Genomic DNA, 24,059 nt, shown 5'->3' on the forward strand with positions numbered 1-24,059 from the left:
CCTCTCTCTCCCTCTCGTCCTCCTCTCCTTCATCTCTCTCCCTCTCGTCCTCCTCTCCTTCATCTCTCCCCCCCTCTCCTTCTCCTTGCTCCATGACAGAGCAGAGAAATATTGCACATGCGGGATCAGCGCATGCCGGGGATGAGGGGGGACGAGGGTCTGGGATTACTCGGATCCCCGAGTCCCGGAGTCCCGCCGCACTCGGAGGCTCGGAGTCCCGAGGCCCGAGTCCGGTAAGGTCAGGGCTCAGTATAATCGCATGCCGGACCCGGCGCCGTGAACAGTGCGGCCGGGCTCCCGGCGGGCCAATCAACTTGCCACTGATGATGACGTACTCCAGTGCGGCCGCCGGGACTCGGGACCGTCAGTCACTGTCAGGCGGAGTCTCGGATCCGACCCGGTACGCTGGCTGCCGGCCCGCCGGTTCACTGACTGGCACTGCGGCAAGCCCTCAGGCGGTGACGGAGTGACCGTACGACTGTCGGAACTTCGACTCGGCGTCCGGCGGGCCCGCCCCACCGCCGTGTGATCGGACTCAGTAGGCTCCGCTCGGAAGCACTGCCAGTGAGTGACTTGCCAGTATGCATGGCAGCGACAAAGAACTTCGGAAGTTCAACTTGACATGATTTCACTGATCAAAAACTGAGAAAGAGTAGCCGCTTTAACTCATTTTCAATCTGTCACTGGCCGGAGGCCGAAGTACAACTTGCCTGCGTCAGTCTAGAAAGTTCAGTGAATGCCGGGACCGTTGGGGAGAAAGTTATGGGCCAGGCCGCCCGGCGTAGGCTAGGCTTGCTCAGATATCCGATGCTGAATGAAGGTGTTGGTCAGAAAGCCTCGCTATACTCTCTCGCCGCGCTCAGCAAAGTAGTGCCCTCCTCCTCGGTATATGCTGAGGTTCAGTTCGACGTTCCCGCAGCCTCCTTCTTCTCCTCAGTGGATGCCTCCTCCTTGGAATCCTGTTTCTGTTCCTCTTTCGCTCCATGCGGAGGATCTTCCTTGTCTGAGCGAACATGTCAGAGCCTCCTCCACTCCCCTTATCCTCACCGTCATGGGCAGGGCTCCGACTCATGGACCGGCGACGGGATCCGGAGCGGGAGCGGGACCTTGAGCGAGAGCGAGGCCTGTAAGATGAAGGATAAGACGAAGGAGCAAGAGAAAAGATGGGACTGTGAAAGGAGTGACATCACTTGCAGCGTTCCCGGGACCTCGATCTGTCGCGCCTGTCCAAGAAAGGGAAGGCAAGGGTCACGAGTGTTCGAGCTACTGGCAGGGTACACCCACCTCTCCCTCTCATCCTCCCGCTCTCTCTCCTCCGACGTCATCTGATCTCTGATGCGGCACACAGTCAGGAATACTTCAAGAGCAGCGGGGCTGAGCGGTCGTGACGGACCTGGGCTTCATGACACGGATGTAGCCCCGGTCAAACGGGTTTGAGAACTCAGTGTCATCGAACTTCTTGATCGCATAGTCCTGCAGTCATCCAACTGATCGTTAGATGGAGAGGTATGACACACTTGCAACACATACCCGATCGTCCTCGTTGGCGAATTCCACGATCCCGCCACCCTTCAATCAGCAACTCAACGATGTGGCTTTGACGACTCAGCACAATCTGCGCAGACCTGTCGATCAACATCGGTGTAGACGATCTCTCCAGCCTGTCTGAAGAAGTCTTTGAGATCTTGCCATGAAGCTGCTCGGCATCGTCAACCTCTGCCGCATCCAGGACGGCCCACCAACCTGACTTGGGCAGGCCGGAGATAATCACTCGATAGTCAGAGCGCCTCAGGTTGCGAGGAGGAGCTTTGCCCGACCCCCTCTTGTCGTATCCGTAAGTCGCAGCCGTTCCACGCGACATCTCCACTCGCAGCCTTGCTCCTTCGAACATGACTCCATCTGTACATGGAAGTGCGCACATCCCTGGGGTCAGGACACGACAAGACTGCCATAGTCACATCTGACCTCGTCCTCGCACTGCGGCGAGCTGGTCAGCCACACGAACTCAAGGGAAGAAGTGACGAACGTACCAGCATCCTCGGCATCATACAGGTTGTCGAATTCAACAAACGCAAACGCAGGGGGCCTGCATGACTCATGACTCATGCCTCTTTCATTCACTGGAGCTCTTGCTCCCGTCTCACCTAGAAGGCGTCTTCACCTCAATATCGCGGATCCGTCCATACTTGTAGAACAGGTCATCAATATCTCTTTCTCGGATGTCAAGAGGCAAGTTTCCAACTGACCACCAACAAACATCAAGGCCCCATCCCATCGCGAGCCATTCTGCTCACCATAAACGCGGGCCATGGCCTGGGATCTCAGCAAGGGACAACGCACCCTTCACCACACGGTCAGATATAAACCACAGCGTCTTGATGTGACTTCAGCTGCTGCTTCTGCTGCTGCTGTGTTGTTCGGTTCGCATCACTGGCATCGAGCCCATGTCGGTCTACCCACGAAGACCTCTTACCACGTCTTCGGATCGCTCTCCATCCCTCACCGCAGACACAAATTCGGCCATGACCATCATCGCAGTTGTTGCAATCCTCCTCCATGCTGGCTATGCAGCAGTTTTCCTACCACCTGAAGGCCATGCTCTTCGCGCGACACAAAATCTCTCCGGGAAGCCACCGGTCTCAACCCTCCAGGAGTGAAGCAGAGTCTCCTTCACCTCCCGCACATGACAGTTCTTCCTCTCCTGCTCTCTTTCTCTCTCACACACATCCTCCTCCTCCTCCTCCTCTCCTCCTCCGCTCCCGCCTTTCCCATTCGCCTCCACTACGCGTTCCTCTTCGCATTCTTCTTTCCTTTGACTATAGCATTTTCAACCTGTAACACCCAAATTTGCTAGGGAGCCATGAAATTACAAAAAGACTTCCAGAACATTCTATCTCTTTTAGCTAGAATTTTTCTAAATTTCTGTCCTGATGACAAAAATTATTGACTATAGATAGTACGGCACCGGACGGCGCCGGGCCCGGCCCGGCCGGGAGTCCGGGCCTCGCTACTTACACAGACTGTCATCACCCCCTTTCGTTCACGTATTTACACCGGTACTTCACCACATGGGGTACCCACCCCTCGTTCTGACTCTTGTACCCCCACATTTTAGTATTCGCACCCACCCTACCCTAACCTACCCTGGTACCTAAAGGCACGTGGGGGGCCGGCCTCCTCTACCCCCTACCCCCACCCCCTCAAATTGTACCCCACCCTCGACAGACACTTGTGGATTTTACAATACCCCTGAAAGATCATGATAAAGTACCGGTCATTCCATGAAATGGGAGTAGAGCATGGGGTGCATAGAAAACGGAGATGGGGTGGTGGGGTACCAAACTAGGAGTCGGCGATGGCGAAGTGGGTTGCTGCAGCTGCCGTGATGGCAACGATGATGGCTGGAGGAGAAGCCTGGACCATGTGTAAGTGCGCAGAGAAGAGATGATGAGAAAGATGCGAGATGGTGCTCCATGATGCCTCCCCTTGACGATCATCCAGAACTGATGTTTGTAGCTCATGAAGCGTGTTGAGGGTTGGGTTGATGTTGGAGTGGGGGGGGCGGGACGGTGATACTGGATGCTCGCTGTCAAGGTGTCGAGATGTTCGATATGGTTGATTGCTCATGGTGTTTTGATGATCCCGAGAAGATGGCATGTAATGAGAAATTCAGCTCTCGTGTGATGTTTGTCTTACCGTGTGGTGATGTCTGTACAACACAACTAGTGAAAAGCCATTTAATAGAAGCGATGAAAGGAGAAAGAGATGCACACAACAAATAGGAAAACCATGCAGATCGTATCCCTCTGGTGTATTTTGTTGCTCCTGTATTGAGTTTTCCCGATCTGATATGTGTTGCTTTAAAACACTTTCGGTCGCGCCTCACGCTCCTCCTGTTATCTTTTTGAAACATCATGCTATCGCATCATCTTCCCCACCACCACCTTCTCCTCCTCCTCCTCCTCCTCCTCCTCCTCCTCCTCCTCCTCCTCCTGTTGTATCCGCCTCCTCCTGGCCCTCGTCCTTGACATTTCTACACCTCACTGTCTGACTTTGGCTCTCGCAGCTCCTTCTCTCGGCGCTGCTCCCAGGCTCAGGACCTCGACTGGCGTCTCCACCATTTGCATGGGTCGTAAGGGAGCGCAGACTGGTCTCGGCAAGGGCAACGTGAGTTGATTAGGAAGGTTTTGAATGTGATAGAGATGGAGATGATGTTGATGGCGTTATGCCTAGACTAGCTTACTTTTCAGGATGTGTGCAACTTGTACAATCCCTGCCTTTGTCTCGTGTCTCATTTCTGTTTCATTTCTGTTCGTGTTTCACATCCTTGTTGTCCCTCGTCCTAGTCCCTTGCCCCGCAATCCTCTCCTTGTCCCTCTGTCCAAAATCTTAATCGTATCCCCTCACCACTCCTGTTCTCTTCCCTTTTCTCCTCTTCTCTTCTCCCCTCCCTTCTCCTCTCCTCTCCTCCCCTCTCCTCCTTCCCCTCTCGCTCCTTTCTCCCTTACATATCGAACATCTGACGCCTCGTCTCAGACCCGCACTGTTGTGCGCGAGAAGAAGAGCAAGGGCTCCTCCCAGACTGTCGTCAAGGTCAGGAAGGTTACCGGAGTCGACGTTACCAAGGGCATGATCATCGCCAAGCTCGACAAGGCCACCAAGGAGAACTTTCCCTCTGAGATCCTCAACGAGAAGGTACCGTCCTCCCTCCTCCGCTCCCTCCCTTTCCTCTCTGCACTTTCCTACTCCTTCCTCGTCTTATTCCTTGCCTGGGATCTCTCGTCCCTGCTGGGAACTTGCGCTCCTCTGTCCTCCACCTCTTCATGCTGTTGCTGCATGGAGAGCGTTTGCTCTGACGACCCTCACGATTCCTCCTCCTCCTGTTGCCTCCCGTCCGCTCGTGGTCTTGACGAGGCCCCAGGTCGAGAAGTTCATGAAGGAGGAGGCTGGTTCCACCATGTACCCCAAGTTGATGCGCAAGGTGAAGCAGCCGGCGCTCCCTCGCTTCCTCTCTTCTCATGCCCTCGTGTAGATCAAGGCCACCGCTGGTCAGTTGGGCGTCTCCATGCCAGACAGGTGAGGATGCAGTGCGAGTGCGGAGGGAGGGAGGGAAGAGGAAAGGGGGGAGAGGGGGGAAGGAAGGAGAATCAATATGCTTTCGGTATGTTTACAAGGCTTGTTGCAGGTGGTGCTATGAGGCCTATGCCAACCGCTACCAGCGTGAGAGTTTGGCCAAGAAGATCACTGCTGCCCAGGCACCTGTAAGTATCTCTTCCTCTTCCTCTTCCTCTTCCTCTTCCTCTTCCTCTTCCTCTTCCTCTTCCTCTCCTCTTCCTCTTCCTCTTCCTCTCCCTCTCCCTCACACAACTCCTTTGCGGCTTATGCCCGATCTTGTCCGGCCTCGCCTTTCACGTCTTCCTACTTTTCTCGTCTTCCTGTCCTTTTCTTGTCAGTCTCGTCCTCTTTATTCTGGTCTTGTCCCTTCATCTGAGTACTTCTATCCTCCCCTGAGCCTCGCCTCGTCGACTACTCACTCTTGTGCAGGCTGAGGGCGAGGAGGCCAAGGAAGCGGCCGCTGCATGAAAGTAGCATGTTGTATAATCTCATACAGATGAAGATCTTCCTGCTTCAGAATCTCTCACGCGTTGTTGCCTTGACATCCTCCTTTCCGCACTCCTCTCTGAGTGATGCTCAAGCATCATGGATGCACCTGCTCATTTCGATCTCGGCTAGACTTTTCTCGGCAAGTCATACTGCGAGGATAGCAGAAAAGCAGAGGTTCTTTGTTGGCAGAGCGACATGTTTTGCCCAGCCGGTAGAATCTATTCGGCAGATAGAATATTCAACCCATGTCAGGCGTTGGTTTACGAATTTATATAGCAGCACAAAGTCAGGAATAACATTACTGTTGGAGGCAAACAATTCAAGCTCGAATATCACACAGGTAAAGTACACATTTAGGTTACAGCACAAACAATCCACCGGGTGGTGGAGAGATTAAGTAGCAGCACAGATGCCATCTGAGGAAGCCGGTTGCCAGGTGTTGAGATCGTTCTCGATCTCCTTCTGCGCATTTCCAGTTAGCCCTCCATGTCTTGAGACAAGTACATCTTCACCTGGTTGTCTCCCCAGTCATCAAAATTGTCCAGATCGTTGAAGGCAATCGTTGTGTCCATGATCTCATGGCAGATCAGGCTTTCTAAGATCGCATTCTCGGCTTCCACATGAGGGTTGCTCGAACCCTTCATGGGCGTGAAGGCCCTGGTCCTCATCCTGTCACCAGAGCTGATCGATGTACACAGATGTAGAACAGCATCGTCCGCAGGAATTCTAGTCGGAGTCTTGAGACGGTCAGGTGTGACTGATGGATACCCTTCCAATGTTGAGCCGTCCCCACACAAGAAGAAATGTTGAGGCGAGTGCAACATAGGTGACTTGATGCTGATCGGCCTGCTAGGTGAAGTCTGAGGGGTGAGAAGCTGCATGGGGATGCTGCCATCATCTCGATGCTCCGAAAGATCATCTTCAATGTTCCTCTCCTTCTTCACTTCGCATTCATTCAGTCCTTTGTCAATTGATGCACCTGCGCCTTCCTCAGACTTGACAGTCACTGTTTCTGATTTGACACGCGGCCAGCTCACTGCGTTGGCTTTGCATGGGATCGAGTTCACCATGTTCAAGTTGGAGACACCAAGGTCCAAGAACAAAGGTTTCGATTCAGGGATTCCGCTTCCAATCGAGGAGTCACAGAATGTAAGGATCTTGGCAGTATCTGGGGACCATGGACCACCGTCTTTGCATTCAAAATCAAGTCTCTTGCGAGTGACCTTCTTGAAGTTAGATTTTCTCCTTTTCTTGGGCTCACTCCCATCTTGGATAGTTGTATAATCTGAACAAGAGCTTCGTGGATGAACTTCTGAAAACATCACAAGTGGTCCCCCGAAGCCTGGATTGTATTTGGGCACTGGCTTGCTGGGAAGCATCACATTCCTTGCTGATCCAGGTACTGCAGAGACCATCTCCGGCTGCTTTGGGATTGAATAGCTAGGATGATGCATTGGACGCTCCATCCTTGGCGGCATTTCAAGACTCTGGTGGCTCAGGATTGGAACGTTCGGGGCCATGTCCGATTCGTTGTGATACTTTCTCTTACGGATAACCGACTTTCCATTCTTGACATGAATGCGCAGATAATGCATCTTACTGTGATACAGGCGATTGTTGAAGTAGGAGCATCTTTCGCAATGGTACCAACGTTTTGTCCCATCGTGCATCGTGAGGAGTCCAGGGTGCTCACTGCGCACCCACTCGCTCTCGTTCTTCCCCATCGGAGGACATCTTCGCTTCATATCTGCCATACTCGAGTGTGCATGCTCTTCATCTTTCTGTCCTTGATAGCATTCCAGGGAAGGCTTAGTGGGAGTCATGTCGCAACTCGACGTTCTTCGGCCGGGCTTGGACTGACGGAAGGTATCAACCACGCCAACGACTTTCTTGCCGGGAACGTTGGACTTGCTGCTTGCACTTGAGGGTCTTGCCATTTTCGATCTGTTTCTGGAGGTTGCTTGTCAAGGGGATGTGCCTGAGAGCGGAGAACAGCCCTGACAAGCGACACAATCACCCGATCCCCCCTGCTCGATTCACGTGCGGGATCAGCGAGAGTGGCGAAGAGGGGAATAGAACGGAAGGGCAGCAGGAGATCACGGATGCAAGACCGGATCGGAGGAGTGCAGGAGGAGGAAGGGCGGGAGGAGGAAGGGCGGGAGGAGACGGGGGAGGAGGAGGGTGCGAGAGCGGCTGGGGGGAAGCAGGGAGCAGGCGGGGGAGGAGCGGGGGGAGGGGCAGAAGAAGATTTTTTCCCGCCAAAAGAGGAGCGGCGGGTTAACTAATCTGGCACTTTCCTTTGTTGGATGCCCACACCCCTACCCCCCATTTTACCCAAAAATTACCCACCTTTTGTACCCTGTTCCTCCAATCGAGAGTACCCTACCTGTGACACCGTTGCATGAGACCCCACCCCCCTATGAGAGGAATTTCATCGGAGACTGACTAGGTACAAGTCAGTACCCCGACCTAGTCGATTTTACTTTAGATGTTACTACCCCACCCGCCTAACAGGACGGATGTTAATTAACGGATACCACCTACCCCCTCGCAGCACATTTTTCGCCCACCGATCTCCGGTCTACACCCCTATGGCGATGGACCCCCAGGTCACATTGAACCCCACCCCCCTTTTCCCATCACCTCCCATACATTTGATGGGCAACTTGCACCTACCCCTACCCTCCCAATTACACAAAATGAACACATTTGAAGACTACCCCTCGTCCGTCCACAATTATACCTACCCCACCCTTTTATATCAACCTGACCCCTGTAGAAACAACCCCTACGGTATGGGATTGCCATTTCTGTACCCGGTATGACCGTTTCTCAATGACCACCCCCACCCTAAAAACCGTGCTCCACAAAGAAAGAAAGGACCCCGTCACTTTACTACCCCACCCATTATTGACCAACGGTTACGACTGCGGCGGAAGGTACCTGTGACCCCTTTTAAAAGTCCCTGACGTTTTTTCACCCGTCCTTTGAACAGTGTTCTACCCCTACTTATTCCCAACCTTGCTGCAATGAAGACTCATAGCACCGGTAGTGATCTCATGCGAGCGGTCACAATGGGACCCTACCCCCTTAATTATTCCCCAAAGTGACTCAGTCTGACCGGACCCAGGCAATATACGAGAGTTGCCAACAGCCTGAAACTTGCAACAGGTAGGAGCCACCCGTCCATTCTACCGCAAGGAATTGAATCTTGGGGGTAGTGGGGTCACGGGATCGATCCGGCTGAGGACCGAACCGTGACTGACTCACAGTCAGCGGCCGGAGGTCGGGCCGGCCGAACTCCGAACCGTCACGGCCCAGCCGGGCGGCGGCCGCAGTCCGACGGACTCGGGCCCCGGCGGTCAGTCACCCGTCCGAGCACGCCGCCGCCGGGGCCCTTGAACGTGATCGGACCGTGCCCGGCGAGTCCGAGTCACCGTCACGGGCGCCCGGGGGCTCGGCTTTGGACTCGCCGGACCGCCGGACTCCCGGACTCAGACCGTACTACGGTACCGTGCCCGCCGTCGCTGGGTCACTGTCACTCGACTCTGATCGAACGTGAACTGAGTCAGCCCCGGCGGGTGTGACAGGGCCCGCTGCCCGGCGCGGCCCGGGCCCTCCCACAGTACGGTCCGACGACTCGGATGCGGGCCGCAGTGCGGCCGCAGGGCAGCCCCGGGCGGCGGCTGCCAGACTCGTGACTCCAGGCTCTGACCGAGTCGGTCGCCGCCCGGCCGGATCATCGGAGCAGCGGCGGCCACCGCCGCGTCGCTGAGGCTGACTCTGTGACACGGTACCCACTGCGTACGAATATGAGGCAAGTTCAGTGCCACGGTGCTGCTGTGTGGAGTGCCGCCGGGTCATCATGATTTCTTCACTATTCGAATCTTGGATCCGTTCTTCACTCCTGCAGCGCCAATTTCAGAGTCCAGGTCCAGAACCTGTCAGGGTTGTACGGAAGGTCAGAAGGAAGCGAGCCGATGGTGTGAAGAATGCGTCTGGCATACCTTCCCCTTTCTCTCCGCCTGGTAGCTGCCGATGTCGTCCACTCCTACCTCGTTGCACCAGGCCTTGACCAGCAGTTTACATTTTTGCGTCGGCTTCACCGTTACTTCCAAGCTCGTGTCGTCTCCTCCGTAAATCACAAGATCCCATTTGTCTCTCTCCGAGTATTCGACCTCGTCTGAGTCCATGATTTCTTCTACAGCACCAGAGATCGTGCTCACAGCCTTCATCGTTACTTCTTCTCCAAAAAGCCCCCTTCCCGATCTAAGGTTGCCCAGCACACTCCCGAACAGCTTCCCCGTGCTCGATGCATTCACGACTTGTGAGACGGCTCCGGCGACAGAGTCAGCCTCCTGCTTCCACTCCGCAGCTCGCTGCCCTGCTTTCTTGGACAACTCGGCGCTGGAGATGGCATCCTTCACCACGCGCGCATTCTTCCCTGCTTGAGCTGCTATCATCACGGGATCCATTACAGGGACGCTGAACCTATCGTCAGCCTGGTAGCGCCTCTTCCCTTTCACCACGTCGACGTCAATCGGAACTCGATCGGGGTACGCTGCTGTCACGACGTCGGCTGGGGCTTCACAAAACTCGTAGACCTCTGGAATTCCAAAGGCATCCTCGATTGCGATGATCTTCTTGATGTAACTCTGGAAAGGACCTGGGTTCGCTTCCTCCCCGAAGATGTAGGGCTCAGGAGGGAGCGGGTCCATCTTGCTGCCAAACCTAGGTCTGACATACGAGTCTAGCTCCGAGAAGTCCTTCCACGTTCTTTGGAATAGCCATGTCCTCGGCTTCTCCCTTTCATCGTTCATGTATTCTCCTGCGAAGAAGAATGTTCCACCCATGTTTCTCTTCAGCGTCACCGAGACTCTGCCTTCAAGCATCATCATTCGGCGGAGCAACGACGTCTTCTGCTTTCTCTGTGACAGGCTAGGATAGTTCCCCATCCTCTGACCGGTGATGTAGCTTCCCTCGTTGAGCTTAAGTCCCCGCATCGGAGCCTCCACTGCATGGAACGCGAAGGCTGCAGGAATCGCAGCCATGCTCAGCGTGCCAAGCAGCACAGCCTGCATGGCCATCTCCCGATCTGCCCCTTCCCCGCTCAACCCCACCTAATTCGTGAGTTTCTGTTGTCGAGAAAACAAATAGAGTCCAACATGGATTCTATAAACCAGCAACGATTTTCCCTTGGCTCCAAAATAGCTTCTGATCGGCCGCCGGCCGCCGCCCGGCCCGGCCGGACCCGGCGTCTCGGGGCCCGGGGCCGGTCGCCGGGGCGGCGAGTCCGTCCGAGGCTCGGACGCCGGTACTACGGTACTACCGTAACACGGCCCGTGACTCCGGCCCCGCCAGGCTGCCACCGCTACTAGGACGGCGTGACTGCCGCGGCCCGCTCCGAGTCCCCGCCGGCCGGGCTCAGGCTCGCGGGGACGGCGGGCGGCCGGGCCCGTGAGACGGTCACTGCCCGGCCGGGCCCGCCCGCCGGGCCGCACCGTTAGCCTCGCTGCGTCACGAGTCAACTTTGCTCAAAGCCAAGTTGAGCTGAGGCCGGTCGGAGCCGGGCTTGGCAGCCCCGGTGACCCGGTCAGCCGGGCCCGGCTGGCACTGGACGACTGAGTCGGCCCGCCGCGCGGCCGCGGTTGACTACTAGTGACTGATTTTTAACTTAACTTTGAGTAAACGTAACTACCACTGTCGCACAAAATCACGCCAGCCTCAGAGGCGGGGCTGCAGAGCGCCGCCTCAGGGAAATGATGGGATGTTGGTTTCGAGGTTCATTTTTGAAGTTTCAAATTGTGTCATTAATATTCCTTATTTCAGAGATTATTTCAAAAGTTCGTTTCAAATAATTCCTTCTCTCACTCCAGCAACGGAGGGGTGGAAGGGTCCATGACCCCTACCCTACCACCTTGTCGGTAGAACTCGATGCGAAATCGAGGGTAGGGGTGAACGTGGAAGCGGAAATAGGACCCAGGAGTGAAGGCATGTACAATAGTGGGTGGTCTAGCATTGGAAAATATCGGGTAGGGGTTATCACCCCACCATGGATATTCGAGGATAATTTCATAATAATGAGGGGTTAATCATGGGTTTTGAATTCTATTGTAGGGTGGGGTATTTGATCAATGTTATCGAGGGGGGTAGGGTATTGTCGGAAATAGAGCAGAGGGTATAGAAGCAGCGTCGGTGGAAGGGATCGGTATCAAGGTGATACGATATGGCATGGCGTGATATGCAAACCGGCTGCCGCGATGTTGAGCTTTCTTCCCCTCCCTATGCACAATCAAAGCCGTGCGATTCTCTCTCGATGCTCCCTTTCTTTGAATACCGCGTCTTGATGTAACAGAGCAATTCAGCCCATTCTGATGATGTTTGTTTAGTGTTGGATAAGTTGAAAGTAGTAGTTTACTGATGATGTTTGGCAGATGTTCCAGACCCTCTACGGCCAGACCGCTGCTGCCCTCTACGCCAAGGCCGCCGGCCAGAACGCCCAGGCCCGCCAGCTCTACAACGCCTCCGCTGACACCTACTACAAGGCCAACGATGCTGCTGCCTACGACGACTGGGTCCGCGCCCGCAACCACTGGGACTACTTCTACAACCGCTCGTAAATCCTAGATTTCAACATCAATAAAATGAGAAAAACTTAATTTGCGTGCTGATACAACTTGTTATCATTGGATGGATGTTGTTGGAGTGGTTGCAATGTCACTCTTTTCATATCTACAGCAATGTTTAATCAGAATGTTTCATCTAGCATTACATCATTGTTCCGCAAATCTTCTTCCATCTGCATCCTGAAAATTCACAGTTAATATATGGTTGATATCCTGCATTCAACACGTACTCGATTAGTTCAAGCATGGATTCGAACTCCAACCATGAGACAACACCGTCTCCGTCTGAGTCTAACGAGTTGAAGATGTAGTCAAACTGTGAGATGAAAATCAGCTTGTGCAACCAGCTCTATCACTCCTCACTCACCCTCTCATCGGAAACGCTCCCTCCCAAGGATCGCAGCGCGCTCTTCAACTCGTGGCCGTCGAGGTATCCTGACTTGTCGATGTCGAACTTGCTGAACAACTCTTGCCAACTGGTGTATCCTGCAGTCACTGGAAGTCCCGCCAGAATATCCTTCAATGCCTGCAGGCAGAGTCAAGATGCTGTGGAAGAATTCTAGGTGATGGATATGAGTTGCACTTTTCTTGAAGACATTCAGAGGTTGGATCCCAAAAATTTCTCTGTTTTTCATCGACAACATCAATAGCATGGATGACAAAGATGTGAAAGGATGACATCCGAAACCATAGCAATATCAATCCCCATCCCATGTCTCAGGAGACCAATCACACTGAATCTACATCTCTGCCAACCAACCAATCGTAAACTGGTTGCCGATCTAGACAACGGACAATGAAAAGCATCTTTGGCACAATCTTGATATCAGGTCAAGAAGTATTAAGTTACGTCAATTCAACATACATGATGTCAAGACACAAGTCATTCCTTCAACTTGCTTTCACTGAAGAATGTATGTCGATGAACACTCAAAGAATGCATGTTCCCTCGCTGTCAAGTCACAGACACATTGAGCAGCCAGAACAAACATGTGCATCATAACATCGCAATGGGAAAGACAAAAGAGCATTTCAATACGAGCGCAAGAAACAGACAGATCGCAGCTGCCCCAGCATTTACTGCATCGTGCGTTCTTGCACCTCGCAAATATTGCTTCACTCACCATTAAACCCGCGTTCGATCGGCTGGCATCCGACGTGAAATGTGCCATCGTCAACTTTGTCGATGGCATCGCTTTCCGCAAAGGAGGCAGTCTTCCTGTCAAGGCTCTGCCAGCAACTGCGAGGTTGCAACGGGTCGAGCAAGATAGTTGGGATGCAGCGCGGGAGAGAGAGGAGAAGGATGGGTCGAGGGAGGAGGAGCGAAGGATAGGAGAAGAGGGGAGAACATGGAATGCGTTAGCGATCCAGCATGAAGACGCCGCCATCGCAGCCGCCAGGATTATTTTCTGGCCGTATCGCTGCATTGTTGCAACACTCCGCTTACTTTACGATCCTCTTGAATTTAGGGGGTAGGGTAGTACCACCTACCCTTTCAATTGATCCCATATTTTGTGCTTCAAAGGGGTGGAGAGAAAACTGTAACCATTACCCTACCCCCCTTTAGGGATGTCAACAAAATTCAGAATAAGGGTGGGGTAGTATTCATCACCCTGCTGTTCTAGTACTCTTTAATCGATAATATGGAGGTAGGGTAGTACCACCCACCTGGGATGAAAGATGTGTTTCTCAAAGCATCGAAGTTTGTGCGACACATAAAGAGTTCGGAAGACAAGAGGGAGCGAGGGGATGGAGGGAGCGAGGGAGGGAGGGAGCGAGGGAGGGAGCGAGGGAGGGAGCGAGGGAGGGAGCGAGGGAGGGAGCGAGGGAGGGAGCGAGGGAGGGAGCGAGGGAGCGAGGGAGCGAGGGAGGGAGCGAGCGAGGGAGCGAGCGAGCGAGGGAGAAAGATGAGTGGTAATGAGGAGGGGAAGGAAGCGACGAAGAGAGGACAGAGGGAGGAGGGAGGGAGGATGACATGGAGTAGAGGGAGGAGAGACTGAGGGAAGTGGAAGGAGAGGGGAGCTGGAATGCAACAGGCTGAACATGAGTGGAAAAATGAAAGCAGAGAAACTTGAGGAACCTGAGGAGGCAGCAGACTGACTGAGGCAGGGAGGGAGGGAGGGAGTGAGTGAGTGAGTGAGGGAGGGAGGGTTAGTCCTATCGCCCTAGTATCATGATACCACCTGAACATCGTCGTTGAAGTAGTTTGTAGAATCACAGCGTTCTCCTCACGGAATGTCAACGGGTTCCTCGCCCTGTCTTACTGTTCTCCTCGCAGGCAGCCACACCCGTCGAGATGAGCAGGCAGACGTTGAACCAGGTGCTGAGGTCGTGCCAGGCGATCCTGCCCAAGAGCGAGAGCTACAAGACTCTGCTAGACAGCTCGGCGAACAAGCGAGGGCTGTCGAGAAAGCTGGACCTGCTGCTGCGGGAGGGGGTCCACGATATGAAGGTGTTCGGGCTGGGTTTCCTGAGGAGCATCGCGAGCAAGGATGAGTACGTTCACTTCACCTCCTGCTCCTTCCACTTCTACCGGGAGATGGAGCGAGAGCTCGACAGGAAGGCGGAGGAAGGGGCAGTCGTCGGCAGGCTGTGGAGAAAGTTCCCTGAGCTGCGCAGGGCGGAGAGGCTGAGGGAGGATCTGCGAAACGTGGGTGCAAGCTCGGATCCTACTCTTGTTCCGATGAGCCCTGCCACGACAGCATACTGCGCATCGATCCGCAGGGCGGGGGAGGAAGAGCAGGGAGTGAGGATAATCGCGCATATGTACGTGAGGTACTTCGCGGATCTTTTCGGAGGAAGGGCGCTAGGGGCGCCGACCAAGTACGCGGTGCAAGAGCTGAAGCAGAGCCCTCCTCTCTTCTACCAGTGGGATCGTACGGTGGAGCAGGACAGGAGGGCATACATCGAGCGGCTCTATGTAGCCATCAACGAGGCGGCGGAGGAGGTGGCGAGCGAGGAGGTGGAGAAGAGGATTGTGGAGGAGGCGAGGAGCGCGTTCCAGCACAACGCCAACATATACACAGAGGAGGAGGGGCTGTACGGGAAAGCAGCGCAAGGTGCTTACAAGCTGGTGACGGGATACGCCATGGCTAAGGGCCGACAGCTGATGAGATGAGACGGGATGTTGTAGTAGAACGTGTTTATTGTTTTTAGACTCAGATTACATGTAAGATATTAGAGATACAGGCAGACAAAGTGTGGGATGAGAGAATGGAAGAAAAACAAACTCTGTTCTCTCTTGCGAATTGCCTCCCTTATCACTCACTCACTCACTCACGAACCTCGGCCTGCGCTGCCTCCATTTCGGACCTCTTCTCCACCCCCCCCCCCTTCTCTCCCCTTCTTTCGTCTCTTCTTGCCTCCTCCTCGCCTGCCTTCTCCCCTCAACGCATGCTCACGCCGCAAACACTCTCAACCACTTCCGGTGAATCGTCTGTGAGGTACCTCGGAGATGAGCCCCGTAAGTTGGTCACTACAAAAGTCGGTCGAATCCTGCCAGTTGAGACAGTCGTGTAAGGCCTCTTGTAGCCTCCTCCTCCTCCTCCTCCTCCTCCTCCTCCTCCTCCTCCTCCTCCTCCTCCTCCTCCTCCTTCATTGAGCTGAAGGAACTTGAGCGATCTCAGAGACAAAGATATCTGCATCGACAGGTCGTCTTCCTCTACCCTCCCCGGCCGCTCAGGCTTGCATGAAGACGGGGCGATCAAGGCAGCGAACGGCAGGTCGGACTGGTACTGGACGTTGGTGTCGGCAACCTGGATGGAGTAATCGGGGGAGGAGGAGGAGGAGAGCTCTTGAGCCCAGCCCTTCTCCTCCTCCCTCGTCCTGTTGTGACTCCCCTTCTTCTCCTTGATGACCCGCATCGCCGCTTCCCTCTTCCTCCTGAGGTCCTCCTCTTTCCTCTCCCGCGCCATTCTCAGCCTCTGGCTTCGCTCCTCCTTGGCCTGCTGCATCTTGGCAGCGGTGATCTGCGTGAGCGACGTGTAAGTCGACTTCACGCAAGGGAGGCGAGAGGAGGAGGAGAGAGAGAGAGGTGAAGGGATGAGGGGGGGGGGGGCTTCTGGTCTATGAAGGAGGACCTAAGAGGAGGAGAAACGAAGGAGGACGGACAAAGGATGAGGAATAGGTACCAGTGAACAGCACTGAAGAGGGAAGGAGGGAGGGAGGGAGGGAGGGAGGGAGGGAGGGAGGGAGGGAGGGAGGGAGGGAAGGATAGAGAGCGAGGGAGAGGGAAGAGGGAGGAAGGACAGAGAAGATTGAAATCAAATCACTTGATTCTTCATCTCCTGCATTTGGATTCTCCTTATCTGGTGCTCTTTCCGCATTTTCGTAACTTGCTCGTGCTTGGACTTGGAGAGCTTGTGAGAGGACGAGGACCGATCAACGAGCAGGTCCGGCAGCTCCCCGGAGTTCTCATCCTCAACGCTGTTGTCATCATCTGCAGCAGCACAGCATCGTCATCCCTGGCCTCCTCTAGGAGCCAACACATCGTGTCAAACTTGTACCTGAGGGCGACAGCCTCTCGTGGAACCTGCTCGGCGATCGGGACTTGGTTGACGGGCTTGACCTCCCGCTGAGCTCTCTCCACGTGCTCAGAGAGCTGGCCGAGCTTGAGCATCGTTCAGCCTTGAAGTGCTGGGGGATCACTTCATGCAGCTCTTTGTCCTTGAGGGAGGGGAACGTCGCAGTGTACAGAGCACGAACGGCCTCGCGGCTGCGCTGCTCATTCGGATCCTCCGCCGTCTGTCTCCTCTCACAGCAGGAGGAAGCTCTTTGGCCCGCGCAGCACCAGTCTACATCCTCCTCTTTGGATTCGACGGAGAAGGCCAGCAGCTCTTCGATGCTCCGCTCCCTTGGGGTCGTTCGTACCCGCATGTAGACGTCCTCCCCTTCTTCCAGCTGTCGCCTCCACATTGAACTCTTGCTCAAACTGCGGTACCCCATCTCGCTCGCAGGCCTTGAAATTTTCTTCCGACGCATGTTGCTGCTGTATGACTTTTTATGGTTCGATCGCTGTCAACTCAATCTTCCAGGCTTCCTCCAGTCTCTTCGTCACATCCGCACAAGCCCAACAGCAATAACTTCTCACTCAAACGAGCTTGTCCTTCTCATCAGTCATGTCTCCTGAAACACATCATGAGGAATCTGATAGAAAGCATTCAGTCTGATGCAGAAGACAGCCAATCTGCACACCAAACATCAGCAAGAGCAGTGACTTCAAGGTTCAGATGATCATAGCTCTTTCGTGTTTATCAGCCTTTCCCCAATCTGTCTCTCCTGTCCTCTCTCCTCTTCCTCACTCTCCCTAAGTTCAGGCTTGCCGGCCTTCTCCTCCCCTCGTCTCCCCCAGTTCCTCCTCGTACTTTACTCCCTCCTCCTCGTCCTCGTCCTCCTCCTCCTCCTCCTGTCCTCGTCCTCGTCCTCGTCCTCGTCCTCGTCCTCCTCGTCCTCCTCGTCCTCCTCGTCCTCCTCGTCCTCCTCGTCCTCCTCGTCCTCCTCGTCCTCCTCGTCCTCGTCCTCGTCTTCGTCTTCTGCTCTCCCCTCCTCTCCACTGTCCTCTTCATTCCGGCGCCTCAACCATTCTGGTACCAAAGAGTGAACGATCACGAAATACCCCTACCCCCCCACGGCCCTTATAAGAGGCACGATAAGAAGGGTACTTGAAGTATATCCACCCCCCATGTCAAATACATTCCCGTGGGGGTACTGTAATCTATTGAAAGGAGGGGTACTTCATAGTACTTGAAAGGGGTAGCTAGAATTCAAAGGGGGGTGGTGCCGGCACGAAAAAAGAAGTCAAATGTACAACTTCTTATCAAATGGTTTGTAGTTTGTATGCTTGCTGAAGGTGCGAAAGGTAGAAGAATGAGAGGGAGAGAGAGGAAGATGAAAGGAGGGAGAAGGAGAAGGAGAGGGAGAGGGAGAGGGAGAGTTCAGGGCAGGGAACCAGGGCGAGGGGGAGAGGGAGGAAGAGAAGGAGGGTGGGAGAAACAGAAAACAGGGATAGGGACAAAGGGAGAAAGCGTGAAAGAGGGAGAGTAAGAGAAATTTGAATGAGCACACAAAAGTATTACTCGAGGGAGTGACGAAAATGAGGTAAAGAGGCAGGCAACACGACTGGGAGGACAAGAGGGAGGGATGGGTAGGGAGGAAGTGAGTGATTAATAGTGAGTGAAGAGGCTTTAGAGCTGTGCGACGTGGTTATGAAGTTATTGGAGTCAGTTGGTGTCACACCCCGAAGCTTTACGGGTTGCAGACGTCTACAGTGAATGCTCAACCTCCGCTGGATCACACATAAAGGTGAAAAGTAGAGGTAAGGAGTTTATTTGAGAAGTAACACAAACACAAAGGTGAAAAGTAGAGGTAAGGAGTTTATCTGAGAAGCAACACAAACACAGCAATGGTTCGTGGCGCACACAGCAAAGACAGACCACCTTAGCAGCAGTTGACGATCCTTTGTAGTCCAGGGTACTCCTGCTCAATAAGATTGCTTCCTGCCGAGGCTTGAGCTCACCTTCGCAGAGCTCTGAAAGAGGATTGCGACAGGTTGGAGAAGAGTAGGGTAGATGAAAATGCAGAGAATGGTTGAACTTGACTGTCAGTCTTTCTGCTCCCCAATGCTCGTCTTCATCACTTTAAGGGTATTGATTATACAGAGTTACATACATCATCACGACTCCTCAAGCGCGATCTTTGATCTTCTCGGCTCCATTCACACTTGTGTTGTCGAGTGAATCATAGTCGTTGATCATAATTGTGATGCTTTGAACGCATGATAAGTGGAGCGTTCATCCCAAATTTGAAGATCCGAAAAAGAACTTTTCCAGAGATTTTGTGCTTCATCGAATCATCGATTCTTTCTTCCCGTCGCTATGGTTGTAACAGTTTCCCGTGATCATTGTCGCAAATTTCATGATGATGGAAGGCAAATAAAGGAGAGAGAGAGGGAGATTAAGGAGGGAAAAGAGGTTGACTCAATTGTTTGTTCTTACTTTGCTCACGTTCATATCAAGCCATGTTCACTTTCTCCATCTGAGGTGTCATGAGCATCATCCCAGCTGCTCATCCGCTCAAATTGTGTTGGGACTCCATGTCAACGGCATGAATTCATGGGAGAGATCTCTGCTCGATTGTCTCGCAAAATTGACAATGCACTGTCCTTGTTATCACTCAGTTCGAGCCAACCCCGTTCAGGGCGTAGGGTTGGCAGCATGTTGAAATGTCAGACATACTGCTTGTTTTGATGTTGCGACACATCTTGTTACCATAAAGCACTCTCGATCAACCTTATCTGTTCCATGCATCGTTGAATATTGGGTCTTCGTTGCATCCAATCGATACACTTTGGGGCATTGGAATGAATAGTATTTTATTTCTTTAATGCGACAGTTACACTAATCTCAACATGCTACATACAACCGAATTTACGAGCGGTTGTAGAAGTAGTCCCAGTGGTTGCGGGCGCGGACCCAGTCATCGTAGGCAGCAGCATCGTTGGCCTTGTAGTAGGTGTCAGCGGAGGCGTTGTAGAGCTGGCGGGCCTGGGCGTTCTGGCCGGCGGCCTTGGCGTAGAGGGCAGCAGCGGTCTGGCCGTAGAGAGTCTGGAACATCTAGAGAGAAGGAGTCAACAAACATTCAACACTTGATTCCACAACACAACCACATCTCCATCTATCTACCCTCACCCCAACTACACTCCCCTGATGCATGGGGAAGAGAAGGTAAGACGAAGAAGGTTCACTTCATCGCTCCACCATCTCTTCTTCCCTTCATCATCTCTTGACCATCATAATAAGATCCACACATATTAGCTTCAATGACATTTTCGTCTCACCTTCCTAGTGCGTGAATGTTGCTTGATCTCGTCTTATATTGAGCTCGTTCTATTTCCGGGATTCCCGATTTAGACCACCCACCCTAATCGAGCTCCGTTCACAATTGTCCTCAAATGTACCCCTGTATTTCATAGTAGATCGATGGGTGAAAGACGATTTCTGATACACACCGGTGATACAACCACCCCCTGTTGTGTGACCTGAGCGGTACTGTCGTGAGACCAGTAAGCACATACGGTAAGGTGGGTGGTGGTAAAATCCCAGGAGGGGTCATGGCTGTTTGAGGGGAAAGCTAGGGGTGTCAAGCTACCTACTGTTGAGTAAAGAAGGTTGGATGAGTCGGAGCCGCCCGGCACGGGCCCGGATGTCCGATTTGCCGCAGTTGCGGCCGGAACTGAGAATCGTCCAGGCCGGCCCGGCGCCCGGCCGCGGGCACTCACAGCTTCTGAGACGTCGATCAGAGTAGCCTAGTGCCGCACATCAGTGTGGCAGAAAGAAGGAGCGAAACTCAGAGCTGGCAGTGGGTCGGCCCGGGGCCCGGGACCCGGGCCGGGCCGCCCGGGCCGGCGTATGCGAGCCAAGCCCGCAGCATCATGAATCATCGGAGTCCGGGCCGGTGATCCGATCATCGGATCATCCGATGATGATCTCTCCCGGCCCAATGATACTGGGCCGTCACGGCGCCGCGTGGCATACTATGGCATAGCCTAGCCTACGGTCACCGATCCCGGCACCGACCATCGGACCGGGCCAGCGGCCGCGCCGCGCCTGAGTGTCCGGGCCCCCAGCCACTGCAGCCTGGCCGGACCGGCGAACGGTCGACCCCGTCACTCAGAACTTCGGAAACGACCGTACTATACGAGCCCCCGGCCCTGTGTCAGCTCTCAGAGTCTCGCTTCTCCGAGTCTGCCGCAGTGCGGGCCGCTGCCACCGCGCACATGATCAGTCTTGACCCAGACAGCCAGGGCCTTGCGCCCGAGGCCGCAGTGCGGCTCAGTGCCGGCCGCGCCGGCCCGGGCCCTCACTGGCAGGGGCGGCCGCGAACTTCCGAAGCCTTGAAGGAAGCCCGGCTGCCGGCGGGGCCCGGGCCCGGCGGGGCCATAGCGTTGTCGGGTCAAGGAACTTGCTGACAATTGGGATTTGTACCATCTTCACTCAAAGTTAAGTTAAAAATCAGTACGAGGACAATAATGAACCAGATCCAGGCGTTTTCCAGTACAAAATTGTGTGTGAGTAAAAAATCCAAGGATTGGAAGGTTGGAAAATCCATTTCCAGCGCTGCAAGTTCAACGGCAACCGGGGGTAATTGAGAGCTTAGATAAGTAAACAGTTGTTCCTATTGCCTTTGCATAGGATCACTTAGGGCCTTGTATAGTGGAGTAATGATTTGTACCAGAACCTGATGGGTAGGCGTGGTAATATTTCAAATGATTCGAACCCAACGGACGCGACAGGGGGGTGGGGGGTACAGGTCTTGGTCTGGTACTGTAATGGGTACCTTTTAAAATACATTTAGCAGAGGTGTCTCCCTCCCCATCTCCCTGCCCTCCACACTTGCGCATCCCTATCCTTCCCTGTCCATGAGTCTCAGACTCTCGTCAGACCTTCCCTGATGACCCTCAACTTTCTTTGACGCCTCTGTCTGCCTTGTCCTTCCTCAACTTGCTGGAAATTCAAACTCTGAAACCATGCCCATGAGTTGACAAGCACTGAGTTTCTCAGTTTGAATGCGGGAGGAAAGATGATTCATGGAATGAAACCCAGGTGTGCATATATCAAGCTGATGGATACGAGTCGTATAGCACTGGCAAATGACTGTCATTTTACTTCTCAATGATACAGCATCAAGAACTTGCTCTCGATCCATCAGTACTTGCAAAGGGTCATTTTTCAGACAGAACTTCGAGTTCATCTTTATTTTGCGTCGATCCACACGATGACATCTGGTTGATACACTATGTTTCATGAATAGTAAGAAAGAAAGGCTGAACTGTGCACCGCTTGATTGAATTTTCTACAATACTCTTCAATTGTGTAAGAGAGCATGTCACATGTAATCATACCAGGCAAACAAGTCACAGTATCGCTCCAAACCGCGTTGTGCTTGAAACTGAGACTCTACATGAAGATGTTATCGGACTAGTCGAATGATGTACAACTTTATGGTGATACGTGGTTTAGAACTGTTGCAAAGCGGAAATGGGAATATGTAGCGGCCTAGGTGATGTTTTCAACGTACTTCAATAAAACAAAGCCAAGTTGTTGCTAACAACATCATCATTTCTCCATGAGCCTGCATGACCTGATGTACATGTTAGAGAAGTCGATGCTCGTTCATCAAAAGAGTGGTTAGACAAGAAATTGGTAGATACTTCTGCGCAGCATTCTTGTGTATGTGGAATCGTGCACACTCACCGTCGTGTGGAAGTGTTTGCACATTCTTCTGCGCAAGTCTCATACCTTGTCCTTATCATCTGGAATGGTTGACTTTCGCTGCAAGTAATATGAGCAGCGCAAAGTTGGCAAACTTATCCATATGGTTGGAATGCCGGCGATGTATTGCAGCCTGCATAGCACCTGAGCGCTTTGTTCCACTTATCGCTTGGTTCCAAACAATTGATGATATCGCAGCATGCAACTCGCGTTGGCCCAAGGATGTCAAGCGAGGAAAAGATCAGAATGATGGAAGGGCAAGAATGCAGCGAATAAGAGAAGCTGGTCAGGCTCAGTTTACTTTGTGTAAGAAAATGCCAATGCTTTGTACATGTTAGGTTACAAAGAAAGAGGCAAGAAAGCTCTGGTATGAGAAGAAAGATTTATTCAAAAGGGTATGTCCATTTTCGTCTGCATGATTCAATCGGATCCAACATCAATCAACTGCTCCTGATACCATGTCAGTCTAGTCAAAACAAAGATATCAGCACCTTGAAAATTTCTTGCTTCGACTCGAGGTGAAGGAAATGAAATATGTTTTACAATTCTATAAGGGGTATCGTTTTGTCGCTCAAAAGCGTCTTGATTGTAAGTCATCAAATGGAACACGACATGCAATCAATTTGCAAGTCATGCCTTCATGTGGTACCTCATCACTGCCATTTGATGAATGCACTGGTATTCCTTGAAACTCTTTACATGCCTTGGCAATACTCTTGCATATTGCTCAGACCGCCCTCAAGCCCGACTCTTTGCAGCAGATTCCTATAAAATAAGTACAGATCATGCTTGCTTCATGACTTCCTACTTATTGCTCATGAGAGTCAATGTCATCCATCGTACAGCGCCACTAGCGGACGGTCCGTGCGGAGTACTCCTTATTCAAGCTGCTAAACTTGAATCTATGATGATCAACCCTCTTTACATGTGTTTGCAATCACAGAGATGTTTTCAGACTGCTGCGCTCACACCCGGCCCAGATTCTGCAGGGATTGCCTCTGCTTGTCCTCGTCTGAGCTCTCCTGATGCAGATGAGTCACGTCTGCGTAACATTCACTTGCTAACCTTGGATATGCAACCAGGGAAGGGAAGGGGCAAGGCTTGAGAGCTCCCTCTGATCTACAAGGGTGGTCTATGTTGGTCGGAGGCAGGGTAGGGTCCAAAACTTGACCCCATCGGAGAAGGCACTTTCACTGGGAAACAGGTGGGTCCAAAGCATCATAGTTTGAACAGGGGAGGTACCGCATCAACTATTTTGGTACAAGTTTTCCTAACAGTACTCGAATATGTACCATAAAATTGGTACTGTTGGTACAATTATTTGCTACCAGGAAGTACCCTACCCCCTTAAACAGGTCCCAACCAATTTGAATCAGCTCCCAGCCGTCTGACCCACTCCAGACCCCAACTGCCATTTGCTATTCACATATGTGGAAGGATACCCCCACAGAAAACTATTGGAAACCAGAGGGGTCAGTTGAGAGCGACAACGCTATGGCCGCTTCAAGTGTTGAACCGGGCCCGGGGAGTGCCGCACTGCGCAAACGGAAGTTTCTGCAAG

At 53.1% G+C, this 24,059-nt stretch overlaps 9 protein-coding genes across 9 annotated transcripts; 3 read left to right on the forward strand and 6 right to left on the reverse strand.

Annotated features, from left to right (window-relative positions):
• Positions 1-1,404: 1,404 nt before the first annotated feature.
• Positions 1,405-2,242, reverse strand: GUITHDRAFT_39633 (hypothetical protein; the record flags this gene model as incomplete). The annotated part of the gene is made up of 6 exons (XM_005825856.1): positions 1,405-1,473; positions 1,531-1,569; positions 1,626-1,696; positions 1,744-1,923; positions 2,031-2,086; positions 2,145-2,242. Coding segments are annotated over 6 exons (513 nt in total), but the record flags the coding sequence as incomplete, so codon positions are not given.
• A 1,369-nt stretch (positions 2,243-3,611) lies between these two features.
• On the forward strand, positions 3,612-5,583 carry GUITHDRAFT_115039 (hypothetical protein; the record flags this gene model as incomplete). The annotated part of the gene is made up of 7 exons (XM_005825857.1): positions 3,612-3,657; positions 4,067-4,167; positions 4,537-4,695; positions 4,922-4,981; positions 5,033-5,076; positions 5,186-5,261; positions 5,545-5,583. 7 exons carry the CDS (start codon positions 3,612-3,614, stop codon positions 5,581-5,583), a joined length of 525 nt encoding a protein of 174 aa, XP_005825914.1.
• Positions 5,584-5,997: 414 nt separating this feature from the next.
• On the reverse strand, positions 5,998-7,541 carry GUITHDRAFT_115040 (hypothetical protein; the record flags this gene model as incomplete). The annotated part of the gene is made up of 2 exons (XM_005825858.1): positions 5,998-6,066; positions 6,117-7,541. 2 exons carry the CDS (start codon positions 7,539-7,541, stop codon positions 5,998-6,000), a joined length of 1,494 nt encoding a protein of 497 aa, XP_005825915.1.
• A 1,926-nt stretch (positions 7,542-9,467) lies between these two features.
• Positions 9,468-10,691, reverse strand: GUITHDRAFT_143930 (hypothetical protein; the record flags this gene model as incomplete). The annotated part of the gene is made up of 2 exons (XM_005825859.1): positions 9,468-9,545; positions 9,612-10,691. The coding sequence occupies 2 exons, from the start codon at positions 10,689-10,691 to the stop codon at positions 9,468-9,470; spliced, it is 1,158 nt and encodes a 385-aa protein (XP_005825916.1).
• A 1,345-nt stretch (positions 10,692-12,036) lies between these two features.
• GUITHDRAFT_154603 (hypothetical protein) lies at positions 12,037-12,231 on the forward strand (the record flags this gene model as incomplete). The annotated part of the gene is made up of 1 exon (XM_005825860.1): positions 12,037-12,231. A coding segment is annotated over one exon (188 nt), but the record flags the coding sequence as incomplete, so codon positions are not given.
• Positions 12,232-12,331: 100 nt separating this feature from the next.
• On the reverse strand, positions 12,332-13,534 carry GUITHDRAFT_154605 (hypothetical protein). The gene is made up of 4 exons (XM_005825861.1): positions 13,355-13,534; positions 12,598-12,756; positions 12,461-12,546; positions 12,332-12,410 (listed from the first exon to the last, which is right to left on the reverse strand). The coding sequence occupies exons 1-4, from the start codon at positions 13,400-13,402 to the stop codon at positions 12,353-12,355; spliced, it is 351 nt and encodes a 116-aa protein (XP_005825918.1). The 5' UTR covers positions 13,403-13,534; the 3' UTR covers positions 12,332-12,352.
• Positions 13,535-14,526: 992 nt separating this feature from the next.
• On the forward strand, positions 14,527-15,348 carry GUITHDRAFT_76813 (hypothetical protein; the record flags this gene model as incomplete). The annotated part of the gene is made up of 1 exon (XM_005825862.1): positions 14,527-15,348. The coding sequence occupies one exon, from the start codon at positions 14,527-14,529 to the stop codon at positions 15,346-15,348; it is 822 nt and encodes a 273-aa protein (XP_005825919.1).
• A 268-nt stretch (positions 15,349-15,616) lies between these two features.
• GUITHDRAFT_115045 (hypothetical protein) lies at positions 15,617-17,144 on the reverse strand (the record flags this gene model as incomplete). Its single annotated transcript, XM_005825863.1, has 3 exons — positions 15,617-16,198; positions 16,502-16,668; positions 16,736-17,144. 3 exons carry the CDS (start codon positions 17,142-17,144, stop codon positions 15,617-15,619), a joined length of 1,158 nt encoding a protein of 385 aa, XP_005825920.1.
• A 2,440-nt stretch (positions 17,145-19,584) lies between these two features.
• On the reverse strand, positions 19,585-19,841 carry GUITHDRAFT_154606 (hypothetical protein; the record flags this gene model as incomplete). The annotated part of the gene is made up of 1 exon (XM_005825864.1): positions 19,585-19,841. A coding segment is annotated over one exon (187 nt), but the record flags the coding sequence as incomplete, so codon positions are not given.
• Between the last annotated feature and the right edge of the window lie 4,218 nt (positions 19,842-24,059).

Source organism: Guillardia theta, assembly GCF_000315625.1.
Source record: "Guillardia theta CCMP2712 unplaced genomic scaffold GUITHscaffold_80, whole genome shotgun sequence".
In the NCBI taxonomy this organism is placed as follows: domain Eukaryota; class Cryptophyceae; order Pyrenomonadales; family Geminigeraceae; genus Guillardia; species Guillardia theta.